We start from the raw sequence: 20,791 nt of genomic DNA on the forward strand, positions 1-20,791 counted from the left end.
TTTTTAAAAAAACTTTATGTAAATTAAAATACTTAGCTGTTCACTGTGTTTTTTGTTTTGGCATTGTTTTCCTTAAATTAGCAAGTAAACAATATATAATAATGTCTACTCACAATGTTCAGAAGATTTTTTTATCTTTTCACAGACATCCTGAAAAGAATATTTCTTGGTTTATATGTTCTATACTGATATGTGAATGTTTTTGCAAGGGGGAAAGAAATGAAATAATTATACATAATGTGTTGTGTTCTTGAATAACTGATAAGTCTTCTAGCTGCCAAAGAAAAAATCCTGTGAAATAACTGTCATATAAATTATCTATTGTTCTCCCATGGGCTCAAGTTGCATAAATAGAGTGAAGCTAGATTCATTAAGAAATATGCTTTGCAAGTGTGGCCATTTTGAGTTTGTATTGAATATAGTTAAGCATGGTGGAAATGCTGCTGTTACAGGATTCACTATGATAAGTTCGGACTCATTTATTTAGTGCTATCTTTTTCATAAACTTAGTGAATTAGGTTTCTACATGACTGGTCATTTTAGAGCTTGCCTTGCATTTCCCTTTAATACTTGACATTTTGAATTTCAGCTCCTCAGGAAAAACACATGATCTTGGTCCTGGACCCAGTAGGCACCTTTGTCATCTAAATGGCCAGTCCTTCCATGGCAAGAGGTTTAGTGATTCACATAAGCTTTTAGTTCACTGAAATGTGTAGGAACTCTACGTGTAGGTTTTGGGAGGAACATTGTGTGAAAATTTGGGTCGCATATTGTTCTAAGGATATATCATTCCATTTTCTTTGTAATGAAATTCTAGATGTTACTAAAACAACAGTAACAACAAAATAACAAAAACTGTGGCAAGTTATTTAACAGTATTTTGTCTGTTTCTTTAAACAAACACCAGTAATAAGAAATCACTGCATCAAGGTGTTATTCATCTCCCAATTGTAGCTTTCTTTTACACACCAGATTTTCATGCTAACTTCTAATCTCCCAGCACAACACTCATACCTCACCCTTCAAACACTCTTGCCAATTATGGAAAATAGCCTTCTCTCTAGCTCAGAGTATTTAATAATCTAGTTTATGTTATAGGCAAGTTTTAAAGGCCACAAACTCTGTGGGAACAAATTATTTGAGACATCGCCTCATAATGGGCTTTCTGATCTTCTGTTGTTGTTGCTAAACCTATCCAATGTTTTATTAGTTCCCTTTATCAGAAACTGATACCTTAGTTCACAGTCTCTAACTTTCACACTCAACATAGTTCATTTGTCATTTTTTCCCTAAAATCATAGAATATGGGGGAATGCAGAGACAATGCAATAGTGTTTCTAATATCTCATTTAAAGGCAGATAAACAGCAGGTCTGATTTCAAATTTGTCTCTAACTTTTGCATTAGGTATAAGGTCTCTGAGAATTTTATTACAGAACTGTAACATGCAGACAAAGTAACACATTAATTTGTTGTCATCTACTAATGTGTTACTCATGCTAATGTTACTCAGTCCCGGACTCTATTTTGGTAATCATACTAAGATACTAAGGAACTCTTTATGTTCCTAATGAGGTCCAGGGTTAATAGAAAAGTTAGGAAACTCATATGGCACACAGTTTTATTCACATCACATTGCCTGCCCACCTGGTAGGACTTAGGCTAAGGTGGGCTTTAGGGTTGCACAAGGAGGCACTTTGAACTGCTAGATATATGTCACAAAACTCCTCTCCCATGGTGATGTTTACAAAACACCTTCATACCTCCTGCTATTTCCCTAACAACCTACAGCCAACATGACAAGCAGCTAGGGCATGCATTCTAAGGAGCACAGTAAGGAATAACATGTCCAACCTTGAAGATCTTATTTACCTCATGTATTTCTCCAACATGTTGCAATAAAAAGAAATCCACCAATAAGCACTGAAGGAATTTCAGATGAACCTGAATTTTAATTGACATCTTGGCACCAGTGATATGAACAGAATCTTCCCTCACGTACAGCGTTCATAAATCTGATGGTTAACATATATACATACATCAAGAGAGGAAGAGTGAAGATGAAATATTCTAAAGATAAAAGGGAAGGTAGCCTTAACTCATAAATTTTAAAAATTTTAGTCATATTACTATCTATTCATGGGAGGGGAAACAGTTTTCCCAAAGATGACTTGACTTGGTCATCCTGATGCTTAGTCAGAGAATCTAAAACATATCTTTTGATTCCAATTGAAAGCCTGTCAACAAATTACCTTTCAGATAAACTGTCTCTTTGTGAGTTTGGAATCTCTAATTGTGAGTTTAAGATGCTACATAAATTACATTTTTAATAACAATATAAGAAAGTGGTAGAGTAGAAAAGAGTGTGTCCTGTGTAATATAACTTTCTGAGGGTAAAGTTTAGTTTGGTGCAAAAGTAATTGCAGTTTTTGCCATTGAAACTAATGGTAGGCATGGAATATTATGCGGCAAAAAAAGGAATGAGTTCATGTCCTTTGCAGGGCTGGGGATGAAGCTGGAAGCCATCATCCTCAGCAAACTAGCACAGGAACAGAAAACCAAACACCACATGTTCTCACTCATAAGTAGAAGTTGAACAATGAGAACTTATGGACATAGGGAGGGGAACATCACACACTGGGGCCTGTGGGAGGGAGGAAGGTGAGGTGAGGAAGAGCATCAGGACAAATAGCCAATGTATGCAGGGCTTAAAACCTAGGAGACAGCTTGATAGGTACAGCAAAATACCATGGCACACGTATACCTGTGTAACAAACTTGCACTTTCTGCACAGGGACCCCAGAACTTAAGTAAAATTTAGATTAAATAAATAAATAGTAATGGTAGGGCCATTACTTTCATAATATAGTGGTGGGGCCTAGACAGTAAGCAAGGGGCCAACATGAGAGAGGTGAGTGGAAACTGAGAGCAATATGGTAGCATATTTCCCCAAAGTAGAAAGTTTTACACTGAAATTAAATATTTCGTTTACTTAACAATTTTCTCTAGGACTTCATTAGACATTCTCTAGAGTCTGAAATGTTTCTCCTATAGAATTGAGACACAGACTTGATATCTGTCTTCTTAAGCAAAAAATATTTTCTTACAGGTATTTTTTATTTTGGAACAGGAGACTAAAACCCCAGAAGAGAGATAATTCTAACATATGTATTTCGAACTGCCAACAGCTAATGTAGCCTGAGATTCTCAGAGTATATATGCCTCATGTATCATTTAGTAAGGATTACTATGCAATGAAACTTCACTATAAAATATGGAAAATATAGAAATAGTTATTCTCATTGTTGTTCAAAAAGCTTTTCTTTAGTCTTGTCACAAAAGATCACAGTTTGCATTTTTAGGTGGCGTTCATGTACCTTTCTTCATTGCAGATGGAGAGCATTTTATGAACTTCATATCTTCTTGTTTCAGTAGGGTCTTCATGGTTGTGACTATATCTCCACAGCCAAAGCAAAGCAGACATTTAAGGTAATTACTTAGATAATTAATGGGCAAACCTCCACTTTGCTTTCACTGTGGCACCTTGGCTTTCAATCAAATGAGGGAAGTTGGGCACTCACAAGTTAATATTTTACTTTTTATTTTTTCATGAGGTACTAAAACACTGTTTCTTCTTCTGTTTTTCCCATGATACTTTTTAAAATGGAAATCTGAGATTTATTGTGGGTGGCTAGAAGATAGTAACCTAGTAATATAATATTTGTCATTTTCTTAGTGTAATTTTTGTGCTGCAGGAAAGTTTAAAATGTTTGTGTGAACCTGGGCTTAGCTTCTTTATGCAATATCATCTTGGTCTTTGCTTTCAAATATTTGAAAGAAAAAACTTATAGAATAAAAACAAAATAACACATAATATCAGAATGTTTCAATTCTATTCCCATTTTAGTTTAACACAAAAGGAACCTCATGGACTTCCACCAAACTTTTGCTCCTGACCCACCATACCTAACTTCCAGATATCAGTCGTGTTTTAGCACTTCAGTATGATAAAAGTTAGAGAGGATGGAAATAGAATGGGACTTAATTTTGAAGTACTGAGGTTGCCATTGCACATGGGAAAACTGGCTCATTTTTAGTTTTTAAATATTAGTAATTATGTCTAGAAAACACAGCTTACTTGATAAAGTCTTGTCTGTTACACATAAATGCAAAATAATTATAAGAGAAACCCCATATTATAAACTTCATATTGTATAATAAATACAAAATAATTATAAGAAAAACCCCCATATTATAAATTCAAACTGGATGAACATATCTTGAAACTACATTGGGAATGTTTAGATTTCTAAAAGAGCACAGTTAAATATAGTTTATCATCTGTCATTCTGTCATTCATTCACCGAGTACATGAGGGGGTACTATTCAAAAGAACTGTTAGAAATCTTAAGGATGCAATTTCTCTGTAGGTTCTGTTTCCTTGTAAAGAAAATGCTTAATAATGTAAATATTCGTCATATACTACTAATTATTCTGACAGTTCAGTATAATTTAACTTATCTCCATTAATAATTGACAGAGAAAAGATGTGAGTTTCTGAAAATTTACTTCTAACATTTCTTCAACAGACCTGCAAATGTGTTATGTAAGATACAAGTATAACCGAGTTATACTTTTATTGTAGAGACTCATAAAGCAAGTTACTAGTAAATGGACATTAAATCTAAGTCTGTGGAGCTAATCTGATCATGACAGCCCTGACCCTCATTCATCACCAAAGTTGATTGAATCCCTCTTGCTGGCTGGTGTTAAGTTTTCCTTTTCCCTATTCAGGTGTCATTTGGTTAAAGAGGAAGATATTGGCTTATAGGTTTTCTTTCTTCAAAGAATATAAGTATCTGTGTTATTTTCACTACTTAACTTGCCAAAACTCTCTTTGTGTCTTATAAAAGTATGTTTTGTTTTTTAATTTTCATCAGTATCTTTTAGAAGGGTATGTGAATTGAACTAGAGAGACAGGAGTGGTATTTTCTAAAAACCCTAGGAATAATTTTTATTTTAGAAAAAATCTCCCAGAAAAAAAAAACACTGAGGTTAGTATGATTTCCATAGGCATCATTGATTTTATACTGGAGATCTGCAATGGAGCTGGCATGATACTTTTTGGAAGGCAGTTCAGGTCTCCATTTGGGGATGCTAAAAATCATGCAAAGTTCTCTTCTTTCCTTTTCTCTGCCTTCCATCTTTTCCCAAAGAAGATGAGTAGGAAGGAGGATAATTGGCTAAGTTTTGGCAGTCGCATCCCCATTTTGATTTGTTTTTCTATCAAATGCAGGTATAGAATGATAGGATGGGCATTATCCTACTTAGAGTTTAAGTGCAGTAAAATCAAGAGCAAAACATACTTTCTGCATTTCTCACATGCTGCAATGTCCAAAGAAAGAATGTGGAGCTGAGCTACATTGGTGGACTCTTTTTCAGTCCTAGAATAATCAGAGGGGCCTTTAGTGGGTGTAACCCTTTCCAGAGTCATCTCTCCTTCCACTCTTGAACTCAGAAAGTTTTAGGAGAGTGCTAAGAGGCTCAGGCTTTATTATACCTTGGCACCTAGGACTGAAACACCTGGAGGCCAGCGGAGGGCTACACAGTGCCAACCTCCTAATTCCTTCTCCTCCTAGAGGCTACAGTCTTCTGCCTGCAGTAGCATTTCATTCTCCCAGTATTCCCCAGAGTAAGCTCCATCCTCTGGCCCTTCTGACGTTTAGTGTGGAGGCTTGCCAAGCTATCTACATTCCTGAGTTTCATTACTCATGTCTAGGCCTGGTTTTCCCTGCCTAATTTCAAGCACTTTTTGATGGATGGGACTTAAGCTCCAATCATCTTTGCTCTTTATGTCCAATGTTATACCTCAATCTTAATCCCTCCTCTTTAGAACACCTTCAAGTCTTGCCAGATCTGTACAGGGCTGGAACTGGCCACTCTCCTTGGGGCTTATTTCTTATGAAATGTTTTCTCTCTGAAGCAAGACTGCTCTTTCTACTTGTTTTTGTTTGCATTTCTCAGATTATTTCATTTGATCATCATTTCGAAATGGTCTCCTTCCTGACCCCCCTTTCATAGCAGGTTATAAAAAAAAAGGTAGCATGGACACAGGGAGGGGAGCACTACACACTGGGGTCTGTTGGGGGGAATAGGGGAGGGACAGCGGGGGGTGGGGAGTTGGGGAGAGATAGCATGGGGAGAAATGCCAGATATAGGTGAAGGGGAGGAAGGCAGCAAATCACACTGCCACGTGTGTACCTATGCAACTATCTTGCATGTTCTTCACATGTACCCCAAAACCTAAAATGCAATAAAAAATGGTAGCAAACATCATTGTAAGCATTTAGATTCCAGCAATTTTCACGTAACCAAAGGCTAGTGAAGGAGGCATTGATGTACGTAAAGTGCTTCCTACCTGGCCTGTGCTTTCTAGACATTCCCAATTACAGACATCAGAGCTCTGTTTTAATGTGCAATTTTACATTGATCTCCAATTTTACTTACTCTGTTACAAGTGTATCTCTAAAATAACTGAGGACTCTCTCAAATTACAAGGTGTTAGAGCTACTGCAAATGAATTATCTTCAACCATGATCTCTTTCTGGTTTTCTCCACATATATATATATATATATATATTAATTGTGTTTTAGGTTTTGGGGTACATGTGAAGAAATTGCAAGATTGTTGCATGGGTACACACATGGCAATGTGGTTTGCTGCCTTCCTCCTCATCACCTATATCTGACATTTCTCCCCATGTTATTCCTCCCAACTCCCCACAGATCCCAGTATGTGATGCTCTCCTCCCTGTGTCCAGGTGTTCTCAGTGTTCAACACCTGCCTATGAGTGAGAACATGCAGTGTTTGATTTTCTGTTCTTGTGTCAGTTTGCTGAGAATGATGGTTTCTAGGTTCATCCATGTCCCTACAAAGGACATGAACTCATCGTTTTTTATGGCTGCCTAGTATTCTATGGTGTATATGTGCCACATTTTCCCTGTCCAGTCTATCATCGATGGGCAGTTGGGTTGGTTCCAAGTTTTGCTATTGTAAGCAGTGCTGCAATGAACATTCTGATATTCTTAAAGTGAAGGGCTTTCAAAACAAGATGTATGTTTCATTAAAATGTAGTTAGTGTGTCATTTTAAACAGGGCATTTTAAAAAGTAACAATTCCTAGATTTTTTTTTTTTTGGTATCAAAGCACTTGACGATTAGGAGACCCAAACTGAATTGCGTGGGTGAGTACTAAAGGCAGTACTTGGTATGTTGACTTTAAGAACTGAGATCATGTTTGAGGAGATGTCAACTTAACATCAAAGGTGATGTAGAGATATTCCTTTCATTGATAGTTCATGCAATACTTTTCTTAGGGTTAGATTGGGGTTGAAGTTTCCAGTAGGGTTTTACCTATCATGGGTTTTTTTTTTTTCTGTTAATCTGGACTTCAAGAATCAAGAAAGGGTATTTGCAGAAAGTAAAGTCTGAGATGAGACTCAAAGAATAAGCATATGTTAGCTAAACAAAGTATAAGTGACAATGTTTCAACTAGAATCAGAAAGGAAACAGCATACAAAAACTCCCAGAAGTAACAGAGGAGGAGATGAGAAAGAATAAGACCTCATCAGAACTGTAGAAGTGCGGTTTTGAGAGTTGAGGTCAAGAGGAGGAGGGGCAATGAGAGGCTGAAACAGGATGCCAGGAGACACACAGAGCCAGCTCATGGAGAGCTACCTGCATGATGGAAGCTTTGACTTTCTCCTAAAGGCAATAAGGAGATTCTGAATAATTTTTAGATGCGGAGAAGCATGAGTAGATTGCATTTTAAATCACTCAGGCTGTAGTGCAGATGATGAATTGAAAATGTAAGTTGGAGGAATAACATTTTACCATTTTGGCTTGGAGAGGGTGTAGGTCAAGAGAGTGGCAGCTCAATCTGGGGACCTATCATTAAATTCCGGGTATATATATATATATATATATATATATATATATATATATATATAATCTGGGTGAGGCTTTCTATCTTGGTGTTTTGGTTATTTAAAATTGAAGCACCTTTACATTCGTCTTTGTCCCTTAAACAATAACAGAAAAACAACGGGTTGATTTTAACTTATTTAGATACATCTGTTTGGCCTGGAAGAATCAGCTGGGTTTCAAAATGTCAGAATTTCTGCTTGTTAATGAGTGGCTTCTTTGGTAAGAATTTTATATAGAATAAAATTGTGGCCTACTCATAGAAACTAAAAGAGAATGAGGAGAAATAGCATTTTAACATTTTACCACTGTAATGAGTTTTGTTTTGTTTTGTTTTTTAAACCTCTAGGTAATGTTAATTGATGAGAGTTAAATAAATTAATAAAAATGCACAGACTGGTGCTCCTATCAACAAGTTTTTAAAAGTTTGTTGCCCTAAGCTCTTATTCTCCAGATGTTATTCAGGTTCTCAGTGCCAGGTCTGCCTGGTGATTTAGTACATGTCTCGTTTAGCAGAGAAGAACTTTTAAAAATACAGGGGTCTGCCCACAGTAAACCTTTCATAGAGACCAAGGCATTATATCAAAACTGTTCCTTGGACCAAGATCCTTTCCTGAGCATTCTTTGTCCATTTACAAATTTCTTCACATGAGTTCATTACAAATATACCCAGAAGGCATTGATTCCAGATGTATGGCTGAGTTAAGAACTCAGTACATGTTAACACAACTGATTCACCTTCTATTAAGTCTGTTGATTGTCAGTAGCAGAGAGTAAGTACCTACTATATGCCTGGAACTGCTGTCATGAATAGAGCAGTGAACAAAACAATTTTGTTTCATGTTCTGGGAGTGGGAAGACAGAAATAAACACATAGACCATGGGGGCCAGATTTTAGGCTTTGTGAGATACATGGTTTCTGTTAACAACTACTTACCTCTATTGTTTTAGCAGTGAATTAGTGTGGCTATGTTCCTATAGCACTGTATTTACAAAAATAGTATATGGGCCAGATTTGTTCCATAAGCCATAGTTTGCTGGTTCCTGAGATAGATCATTAAATAAGAAAATGAATCTTATCTACTAAATAAGAAATAAAATAGAACAGAGGACAGTAGATGTGGCTGCTTTGGAGGACAGTAGATGTGGCTGCTTTGGCTAGAATGATTGGGCAAGAATTTTTGTGATTGGGTTAAATCAGTGTCCAAATGATAAGAGCAAGTTGTCAACATCATCTGTTTATCCTCTATTTACCTTTCTCTTAAGATTATATATTAAGCTATGAAAATTAAGTTACATATTATACATTTATAGAAGGTAGGGAACATATAGAATGCACTGACATGTACCTGGGCTCAATAATTGTTGTGCTGTTGTTGAAGAGAGTTTCAGATAATGTCTTTCCCAAAAGTTCCAGGCTTCATTAATTCATACTTTCCTCTGAATTTCCATGCATTTATTAAATGATGAGATTCACTTAGCCCTGAGAACATGTAATATTGGTTAGTGTACCTTTTGCATATGCTGACCTGAAGTGTGCAGACAGTGTTTTATATTAGCTTCTAAATTGGCCATTCAGTTTGGCACTCTTCTGTAGTTGGCCTGTCATAACTATTGAGTTGACATTTTATGAGGATCAGAAAAGTTAAAAATGTGCAGCTAGGATTCCAACAAGAGGTGGCTCAGATTGATAATTTGCTTTCACAGTGCATGGTAACTTCCTATATGGAAAGTATTAGCTGAAGAAAAAGAAGAGGCATACTTGTGAATCTCAAGTGATCCCTCTAAGATTTGTAGGGTTAGTTGGTTTTGTTTTGTTTTGTTTTTTTGAGATGGAGTTTTGCTCTTGTTGCCAGGCTGAGTGCAGTGGCACATTCTCAGCTCACCACAACCTCTTCCTCCTGGGTTCAAGTGATTCTCCTGCCTCAGCCTCCCAAGTAGCTGGGATTATAGGCATGTGCCACCATACCCAGCTAATTCTTTGTGTTTTTAGTAGAGACAGGTTTGCACCAAGTTGACAAGGATGGCCTTGAACTCTTACCTCATGATCCACCCACCTCAGCCTCCCAAAGTGTTGGGATTACAGGCATGAGCACCACGCTTAGCCCTGGGTTAGTTGTTTTATGTGTACTGTAATTGTTATATTCTAAGCCATACGACAGATTAAAGAGTACAAGTTTGTCAATAATACTGTGTGCCATTTGGCTCCCTTGGTCGATGGGTGTGGAATAATCTGTCAGGCAATAGGAATTACTTCTTGTATGTAAGGAACTGGAAGTCATGGCTTCAGACATCAATGATCCAGTTTAAAAAAGATTCAAGGGTTTATTACACAATTAAATAAGACAAAATGAAAAGTTCTACAAAACAGCATGATTTAGAATACATATTTGTTCATTTGATAGAATTTTGCTGAGTACTTATAATGAGCTGGGTATTGTTCTAGACACTGATGAATTGTGACAAGTAGGATCAATGTGGTTTAGATTTATCTGGAAAGCTTTCAAAGAGAAGGTAGAAACTCACCAGTGTCCTGAGAAGCATATGGGATTTTGATTTGAGAGAGCCATTTTAAAGGATAATAGGGTAAACATGGCAGAGGAATAGGAAGAATTCAAGGGCTCTTCAAACAATGAGTAGAGTTGGTTTGACTTGAGATTATGTAGAGAATTCAAGCAGGGAATGATGTGAGAAAGGTAGGTTGGGGGAAATTTTTGGAGGGCCTTGATAAAGCCAAAAAAATTGGCATTTTAACCTGAAGGCATTATACAACAATTGGAGATATTGAGCAATAGCGTAGTAAATTGAAGTTTAAGCCAAGGAATCTGGAAGGGGTTTGTATATAGAACTATAGGTGAAGCAGAAAGAAACCAAGGGCAATTCTGCCATTTAGGAGGCTATTTCTGTTGTTCATATGCCATGAGCATTAACAAAAATGGTAAAGAGAATGGGAAAATGATGGACAATGTTAGTGGTATTTTGAGGGTAGACTTGATTGGATGTTAATGGAACAGAGGGAGGAGGAGAAGAAGAAACTAGAATTTTGAAAATCATGATTTCTTTAAAGAAATTACTCCTCCCCTAGAAAAAAATTTAGTTGAAATTGTTCTGACTTGAAAGAGTTTCTGAGGTCAAGTGATTCTCCTGTCCACTTACTGTGTAACCTTGATCAAGTTATTTAAAATCTCTGTGACTCATCTATAATGTGAATTATAATGCTACTCATTTTTAGAGAGCTGATTATTCATTCAGCTGATATTCCATAAATTATTGTCTCACTCCTGGGAATAGAGTTTTGAATGAGACAAGATCCCTGCCATTAAGGAATATATTTTCTGTTTAAGACAAGTTCTTTCTCAGTAAGCAAATGTGCAGATAATTTTGAGTACCAATAAATGTTAGAAGGAAACATTTGATTCAATGCAGAATGATGGGGTTCAGGAGGAGTTACTTTGGGTAAAGCTCAAAGAGATGCTCTTTCCAAGGAAGTGATACTTGAAGTGAGATGTAAATGAGGAGAAGGAGCTGGCTTGCAAAGAGCAGGAAAAGCAGTTTAGAGGTGACAGGAAGAGCAAATGCAAAGGGGGTCTTATTTGAGGAGCAGTTTAGCAGAGTTTTTAGCCTAAAATTGAGCAATTCTGGGAAATGCACACCTACATATCTAATACTTAATTGTCAGTCTGTGGGTAGAAATCATAGCAGATTAAAAAGGGTCGCATGCCCTCTAGTGTCCTCCATGGCTTACTTAATCCTGTTAATAGGCTTTTCCAAGTGCCATGTAGAAGGTTGAAACTGTATATGTATGCATTTGTTCTGTGAAATACATTAGTATTCCTTTATGTAGGAAACAGAATTCTGAGAAGGCAGCTTCTGTTGAAGAGGAATATATTTATTTATTTTTGTAAATGAGAAGGAATGGAAACAGAGGGGAACAAGAAGTGTTCTGTTGAGAGGGATGACTTGCATATTTTAGTTTGGTCTGTTCATTCTTATATAAACTAGAGCAAAACAATGATCCCATTAAGAGGTTTTTTTTTTTTTTTGCTTCTGCTTCAGTGTTTTTCTTTTTTGAGTTAAAAAAAAAAGAAAAAAACTTGAATCAGGGAATACTTTGATTCTGTTGTGTGGGTGTAAATTCTATCTCCTCACCCACAAAAAAATTCTGAAAAATGGGTCTTGGAAATTTTCTCTTCATGAGCCCTAGTCATCACCCTCATTTTGTGTCCATCCCCCTAAGTTTTGGAGACGATGGGGAGACTATAGAGAATAGAGTGAAAACGCGGGGGTGGTGCCTACCTCTACACTATGTGTTGTTTCTTCTGTAGCCATGTTGGTCTTCTCTTCTTTCAACACAGTGTGTTGTTCCTTGTTCAAGGGCCTTTTGAAATACAGTACCTCTTTCTGGAATGTACCTCCTTTCTCTGCCCATTGTCTGATATCTCATTTTATTTTTTTTTTTACTGGTTACTCCCCATGTCCTGTCTTCCACCCAACCAACCAACCTTTCTTCCCAAATTAGGCCACTGTTAGATTAGGTCTCCCTATTGATGGATACTGAGCCCAAGCACCCTGAAATCTTCTCTCATGACATTCGTGATGCTGCACATAATCTTTGCTGTGTTTTCTTCCATTCTCTACTATTTTTGACCTTCAGGATTGACTTGTGTTAGAGTTGACTGCTGCTTGCTTCCCAGTGCAGTATACTCTCTAGTACATTGCATGGTATATACGAGTTGCTTAATAATTGTTTGTCAAATGAATTGAGCTAAAAAAAAAAAAAAACAGGTACTGTTTAGACATAATGCAGGATTTTTGGAAGTTGTGAAACTCTGAAAAATAGAAAAGTATTTAACCAGCTAGGGTTAAGATTGGCTATGAGTAACATAAACCAATCAAGCAACAGTTATTTAAAGAAGATTAAAGATTATTTCTTCATCATAAAAGTCCAGGCTGGTTTGATATCTCTGCTCCTTGAAATCCCCAGAGACTCAGTTCTTCCAGCTTAATACTCTGCCATCACTGGTGGTAGGTCTCAGACACATATGGTCTAAGGTAGTCTGTCTCTCAGGCAAAAAGATAGAGAAAAAGATGGTTTTTATAAGGAATAGCATGTTTTTCTGATGAAATGTATTGACTTGGAAGCAGCTTATTTCTAATTTGGATTCAAGATTAAATTCAATCAGCCTTCTATGTCTGTAAATTTCAAAAAGTATGACAAAATAAATGTAGTTCAAAAATTTTAAAAAGATAAACACAGCATCTTTACCATTTACAAAGCAAAATGCCTCAATTGGGGCATTTGAACTTACAAAATCCCCCCAACACTAGATAGATTAAAAGGTAAGAACCTGAGAAAAAGCAGATAAGACTACAGGCATTAAACTTATAAGTGATCAACAGAATCAAGACTGAATCATGTTCGTCCTACGTTAAGTCCAAGTTCTTCATCCTGTTCCCAGGGCAGGTCAAAGCCTGGTATGCAAAGCTATGGATGAAAAAAGATTCATCTCCTAAGTGTCTTTCTGGTAAAGTAGGCAATATAGAAAGGGAGCATATATTATGATATTTATATGGATACCTAGTATTCTTAATCATAGTTCTTAGAGAAATTGCATATAGAGTCTTGCTTAATCACTGCAGCAAAACCAGAAGTTGCTGAGTGGCAGAGTCTGCTGTCCTTTGGCAAACAAGGGACAGCCCACACACACTACAGACATCCTGTGGTCCACACTCTATTGTCACTTAGCAACCAAAAGTAGATTACTTTGTATTCTGAGCTATTCACTGAAGTGGGGCGGGTGGTCTCCTAGAAGGCCCTTCAGAACTAGGCCTCGTGGAGAGTTAGATTAAATGAAACTCGAGGGCATTATGGCCTTTCTCACAGAATATCTATTTGCTGACATGTTCCCGCCTCTGCTACTGAAGCAGGTCATGTATGGGTGCAGCTGTCGCTCAGCCTGATTCAGAATTGTTCACTCACAGGTTTAATTAAAATTTCTAGCAAGCACCATCTATCATTTCTCTTTTGTAATTTTTCTCTCTGAGAGAAAGATGTTGAGGGCTCATGACCTCTTCCATGGTTATGTTGGCTTTGTTTCTATAGGAAGAGATTAGTGTCCTCTTTAACAACTTACAGATTTTCATTGGGAACGTTGATGGAAAGAAAATCCTAATTGTTAGTCTATGTTTTAAGCTAATGATATGTGAGTAAACTCCCTGAGGTTTATTATTGAACTCAGTGTAATACATTATAAGGTCCAAAAATATAATATTAGCAGGAATTGTTTTTTATAATACTGTAATGTAACAAAGCATTTCCCCTCTTGGGCTGTCTAAATCCCTGGGTCTTGTGCTGATAAAAATCGGGATTCATAGGCTAATTTCAGTGTTTCAGAAAGGACAATGGAACTTGAACCTTTACCCATGGTAAGGTGGCGTGAACTCACCAAATACCAGGCTTTAGGCCAAATTAATATAATAATCATTTCTTTAATAAGTTGATGTTCTGCATATCATATATATGTTTTTTATTAATTTAAATGGGGACCAAGTTATTTATTAATTAATAACATTTGCTGATATAGTCTTTCAGCATGGTATATGAAAAATAATGCAAATACTGGAAGGAATTGTAAGATGGAACCCTGGTACTGTTTTGTCACTTTGAGTGTTATGCAACTATTGTGGGAATGAGTTCCCTCATCTGTGTAAAGGGGATTAATAATATTAGTTAGACAGATTTGTTGTGAGATCTAGAGAGGACACCCAGCTCATAACTGGGACATAGTAGCCTGGCTTCTTAATGATGGAGAGTGATCATCAGCAGTAGAAGCAGCAGCAGCACAATCATTCTTTTTCCTTCAAAACAGGGAGTTTAAAAGAAAAATAAAGTTAAGGGGTTTCTTGGTTGTGAACCAACTGGAAGGCACTGTATTTTGTGTTCCTTTTTCAACTTTTATTTTAGAATCAGAGGGTATATGTGCAAGTTTGTTACAAAGTTATACTGCCTAATGCTGAGGTTGGGGTATGACTTGAACCCGTCGTCCAGGCGGTAAGCATAGTATCCAATAGGGAGTTTTTCAGTTCTGGCCTCCACATCCTTCTCCCCTCTGGTAGTCTCCAGGGTCTATTGTTCTTATCTTTAGGTCCACATGTGCCAAATATTTAACTTCCCTTATAAGTGAGAACATACAGTATGTTGTTTTCTGTTACTGTGTTAGTTTACTTAGGATAACAGCCTCCAACTGCATCCATGTTGCTGCAAAAAAAAAAAAGTATAATTTTTGGCTGTATAGTATATATGTATCATGGTGTATATGTACCATATTTTCTTTATCCAATCTGCTACTGATGGCCACCTAGGTTGATTCCATGTCTTTGCTCTTGTGAACAGTGCTACAATGAACATACACATGTATATGTTTCTTTGGTAGAATGATTTGTTTTCCTTTTAGGTATATACTCAGACATGGGATTACTGGGTTGAATAGTGGTTCAACTCTCAGTTCATTGAGAAATCTCCAAACTGGTCTCCACAGAGGCTGGACTAATTTACATACCTCACCAACAGTGTGGAAGTGTCCCCTTTTCTTTGCAGCCTTGCCAACATCTTTTTCTTTTTGACATAATAACGAAAGCCATTCTGACTTGTAGGAAATGGCATCTCATTGTGGTTTTGATTGGCATTTCTCTGATGATTAGTGATGATGAGTATTTATTTATGTTAGCCTCTTGTTTGTCTTCTTTTGAGCAGTGTCTGTTCATGTCTTTTGTCTACTTTTTAATGGGTCTATTTGTTTTTGTCTGTTTAATTCCTTAAGTTCCTTATAGATTCTGGATATCAGACATTTATCAGAGGCATAGTTTGTGAATGATTTCTCCCATTCTATAGCATGTCTGTTTACTTCTTTGATAGTTTCTCTTCCTTTGCAGAAGTTCTTTAGTTTAATGCTCTTTAGAACTTAGCCATAAATTCTTTGTCAAGGCTCCTTATGACTTGCCATATACTTTTCATTCCTGTTACCTCCCCAGGGCAAGTTTTTCAGTGACTTTTGAAGCAGTTTTTTCACCTGCATAGGGTCTCCCTCTGCCCCTTTATGGGTCCCTCTTTCTTGCTTTTTTGAGTTAGCACCCCTTTGGGAGGAAGAAAAAATCTTCCTTTACCATTGTGAGTTTTTACTCCAATCCCCATATCAAGAAGGATATTTCCTAGGTTTCCTTGTAGAATTTTTATAGTTTGAGACATACCTAAGTCTTTAATCCACTTGAGTTAATTTTTGTATATTTTAAGGAAGAGGTCTAGTTTTATTCTTTTGCATATGGCTAGCCAGCCATCCAAGCAGCATTTACTGAATTAGGGTCTTTTCCCCATTGCTTATCTCTGTCAGGTTTTCCAAAGATCAGTTGGTTGTGGGTGTATGGCTTTATTTCTGGGTTCAATCCTCTGTTCCATTGTTCTATATTTCTGTTTCTGTACCAGGATTATGCTGTTTTGGTTACTGTATCCTTGTATAGTTTGAAGTTGGGTAATGTGGTTCTTCTGGCTTTGTTCTTTTTGCTTAGGATTGCTTTGGCTATTTGGACTCTTCAGTTTCATATGAATTTTAGCTTTTTCTAGTTCTGTGACAAATGATTGCTAGTTTGATAGGAATACTGTTGAATCATAAAATGGGAAACACTGTTTGAGTGCTTAATGAAGTAAAGACTCAACTAATCAGTGTTTGTGTTTTTTGTAATAAAACCATCTAGGGAAAGTAATGGTATCATTTAAGGCTTCCTTGTCCTCAATTCTGAAAAGGAAAGCTTTGGATTAATGATAGTAAGTTACTAGTAAAGTTAACTAAAGTTCAAGGTACTTTCTAGGTCAGATAGTTCATATTCCTTACCATATACCAACCTCCCCCACTCGGCTACACATGGTATTGTTTGGCAAGGCATCAATCTTCTGTGAGTCTAAATTTCCTTATCTATAGAATGGATATAGAAATAACTGCCCTTCAGATGATTATGCATTAAGAGCCTAGCATATCATAGTAATTTCTCACAGTGTAAATGGTAGCAGCTCACTCAGCCCTTCCCCACAAGCAAGATTTTGTAGGGTTTTCACCATCCTATGCACACTTACTGTATATGCTCCAAGTTGCCTACATCCTTCCTCCAATATAAGCCTCAGAATCAAACCCAGTCCTACAAATATGTTCTCATAAGTAGTGTAAATCCTCTATGTATCTTCTGTCTTCTCCTACATAGAGGCATTCACTTTCATTTCTGAGACATTTCTGCTGTCTCTCTTTCTGCCTGGTTTCTCCAACTCATTGTTGCTTTTAATTATAAGGTCTGAGGTCATGGTTTATATTCATTTGCAAACAACTTTGTATCTCTGGTATGGCCACAGAAGGTTCCAGTAAACCTGACACAGGCAAAATCGTGTAGTCAAATTGCAAGGACATCTTCAGTCTTAGAGGGCAAAAAGAGAAAAAAGAATAGCAAGAATTCCATGTTTCTCCATTACACTCTACATATTCCAAATCTAGAGATTTTGAATGCCAAGAACAGCTTGTTTGGTCTGTGTGAGTCGTTGATGTTTTGTCATCTAAGCCCGATGTACTCTCTCACACTTTGCATCATTGCTGAGGGATAAAAAATACAAACAAAACACCCCACAGCACTCAGAAAGTACATCTTTATAGTCTGCATGGAAGAAGAAGGTCAGTGGCACAAAGAATCTGATGCCCTACCACCTCCTCTTTTTCTGTTCATCCTGTGTGAGGGAACAGTGTGTATTTTCTCCCACTCCTACCTAGCCTGTCTGATTCACTCTGTTGCATTATTCTCATTGGAAACTGCTTTTCCGTACTCTTGACACATTCTTACTGTATCAGAGCTGTGCTTAGCCAGGAAGTGCCAGATGGCACTGAATCACTGGCTGCTTAATATTCAAGAACAATATTACATACAGAACAGAATAATGTACGTGTTGATTAAAGGACGTTGGTGATGTCTTGGGAATCAGGAAATGTCCCAGTTACCTCCACAGCTGTGCCTTGACTATGCAGATTACAAGTTTTGTGGGGGACTCTGTGCTAAGCATGTTTCTACCTTCATTTTTTTAACTATATCTTCAGCACTTGTTTTTTTGCTCTAAGCTGCTTTCCATTCCAAGTCCTGGATGTATACCACTTTCATTGAAAAGCTTGTTTCCTAGAGTCCTCTTTGTTGTGTCTCTCTTAAGATTATAAGTCTCTAGGGAAGTATAGGACAAAAAACTGTAAACATTGATAGCTGTACTTTTGGGGGGAAACTGGCATTATAATTCTGGAAGATGTCAACATATTAGCACATTCAGGAATTACCTTCATGATGATAAGGACTATGAGTAATATGTGGTTATCTGAAATTGATTCTGAACATGAAAGGATATAATAAATGCAAGACATATTCTTGAATCAATCATTCTAAAGGACTTCGTTTTCTAAGGGGAGCTTTTGTTAAAATCCAAAACAAACCAAGCAAAGAACTACCCTTTTATTGTTATATCTGTCAAAAACCAGATTCCACTTCTGTGGTATCCACCTCAGAATAGCTTAAAATGTTCTTAATTATGTCTCATAGTTCTGTTAAAACGATCACAAAGCTTGCTGGGCTTTTATATCTGAAAACAGATCGACATTTATATGAGTTGATAAAAAAATTGTGAAAATGAACTTCATCTGAGCTATTACTGTCAATCTTTATTATTTTTTAAAACCACTGGCCAGATAGAAACAGTGGTAGAAATTACTGAGAATTTCTTGGAGTGAGTTTTTTAAGATTAACCAATAAGATCAGCCATATATCTCATTACCTAACAAGTCGTCCTATGTCCATCCATCTACTTATTTATGGATAGATACGCGTTTATCCACTTACTCATGCAGAAAGAACTTATCACTGTCCACTATGCAAGGACTGGTGTTCAGTAATAGTAATTTAGAATAGTACTAATAATAAGTAACATCTAAGACCTGTTTTGACCATGTTGCTGAATTTCTAGAGATAATCAGCAATGTAGTACAGAAACAATTCTAATTGTATCTACCATTTACTTCTATGAATGTTGGCCTTGTGTGGAAATAGACAAAAATAGATACCTGTCTCTGACAATGAAGTCAAAAAGTTGACCACAAAACTAGACGCAAATAAGAAGGACATTGTCAATGTTGGTGAGCTGCAAACTTGTATTTCCTTCAATGCCAAACATCAAAGTCGTACTTTCTCCAGAGCTATTAGGTATTTTCAGGTTTATTTTTTAGGACTTATCAAAAAGAAGTGAGAAAGCCTTCTACTACTACATAAAATCTCATTCTCATAATCACTACCATATACATTCTCAACAATGACTGCATATTAGAATCACATGGATAGCTTTTAGAAAACTCCCCTCCATAGCTGGCACAATGGCTCACGCCTGTAATCCCTACACTTTGGGAGGCCGAGGTGGGCAGATCACAAGGTCAGGAGTTCGAGACCAGCCTGGCCAGTATGGTGAAATCCCATCTCTACTGAAAATACAAAATTGGCCGGGTGTGGTGGCAGGTGCCTGTAGTCCCAGCTACTCAGAAGGCCAAGGCAGGAGAATTGCTTGAATCTGGAAGGCAGAGGTTGCAGTGAGCCAAGATCGGGCCACTGCACTCCAGCCTGGGCAACAGAGTGAGACTCCATCTCAAAAAAATAAAATGAAAAAGAAAACTACTCTCCATAAGAAATCCTGATTTCATTTTTCTGGAGTGAGGCCTGATAATTTACATTTTAACATGCATCCCAATAAGCACTTCGTTTTCCCACATGAACTCTCCTCACTACCATGAAAATTTTCCTCACCCCATGAAAATGCACAATTGTTATTAAAAATGATATAATATATTTTTGAGCATTTGTCTATATTTGGTGAGAGAGAATACACCCTAATAAAACAAGATTCCTGCTCTCAAAAAGCTCCGAAACTTAGAGTTTTCTGAAATGTCTGATGTGAATCCGGGCTCTGTAGCTATTTATGCTGTGTGACCCTGGCCAGGTTGCTCAGTCTCTCTGATCCTTGGCAATTAAACTGAAAAGGGAGAAAGCAAATATTTTTATTCATAAGGTAGTTAGAAGCATTAAATGAGATAAAGTGCTCAATAGAAACTAATATTGTTCCTATATTCAGTATTTATTATCAATTTCATGTGCATAATTTATGCAATTATATACAATATATGCAGTTCATGTGCATATACAAAGTTACATGTACTTCATTATTGTGTGTATGTATGTATACCTACATGCACATTAAATATTTGTTATTTTAACACAGAGAAACACATATGCAGGAGTGACAAGTAGATTTATTCCGAAAAAAAAAACCGAGCAGTTTAATAGTTTTTAGCTCAGTAAAATACATAGGCAGCACTGGTGAGAAACGTTGGGGGCAAAACATGTTTGCTTTTTTGGTTCCAATAGGATTTAAACAATGCAGCACTACATTTTTATTTCGGGACAAACCCATGCACTTAATGTGCTGCTGCCACCTAGTGCTTGGATTCAACAACTACTCTTTCAATGTCAGGTATTCAGGGTTGGAAAACGGCTTGGTACCTTGTTGGTTCTTTTGAAAGAGATCTTAAATATGGTTGAGATGTTTGTGGTAGTCTACTGGTTCGCGTTTCCTTTTAGAGTATGTGATTTTTAATCGCTGCTGGCTTAAGTGGAATGGTTTATTGGCTTCTTGCTTGTCATGTGGCTCATCTTTTTGAAAGGTGTCAGGGTGCCTCTGCAACATGAGATGGTGTGCA

At 37.0% G+C, this 20,791-nt stretch overlaps 1 protein-coding gene across 6 annotated transcripts in view; it reads left to right on the forward strand.

Moving 5' to 3' along the window:
• Nucleotides 1–20,791, forward strand: part of GAS2 (growth arrest specific 2) — a 142,280-nt gene that overhangs the window by 94,936 nt on the left and 26,553 nt on the right. Inside the window, exon 8 of one of the 6 annotated variants that reach the window (XM_035266046.3) lies at nt 3,435–3,488. The exons of the other annotated variants lie outside the window; for them this stretch is intronic. Coding sequence (XP_035121937.1) covers nt 3,435–3,488 — 54 coding nt within the window. The remainder of the gene's footprint in view (nt 1–3,434; nt 3,489–20,791) is intronic. 6 annotated transcript variants of the gene reach the window in all.

Source organism: Callithrix jacchus, chromosome 10 (assembly GCF_049354715.1).
Source record: "Callithrix jacchus isolate 240 chromosome 10, calJac240_pri, whole genome shotgun sequence".
Classification (NCBI taxonomy): Eukaryota; Metazoa; Chordata; class Mammalia; order Primates; family Cebidae; genus Callithrix; species Callithrix jacchus.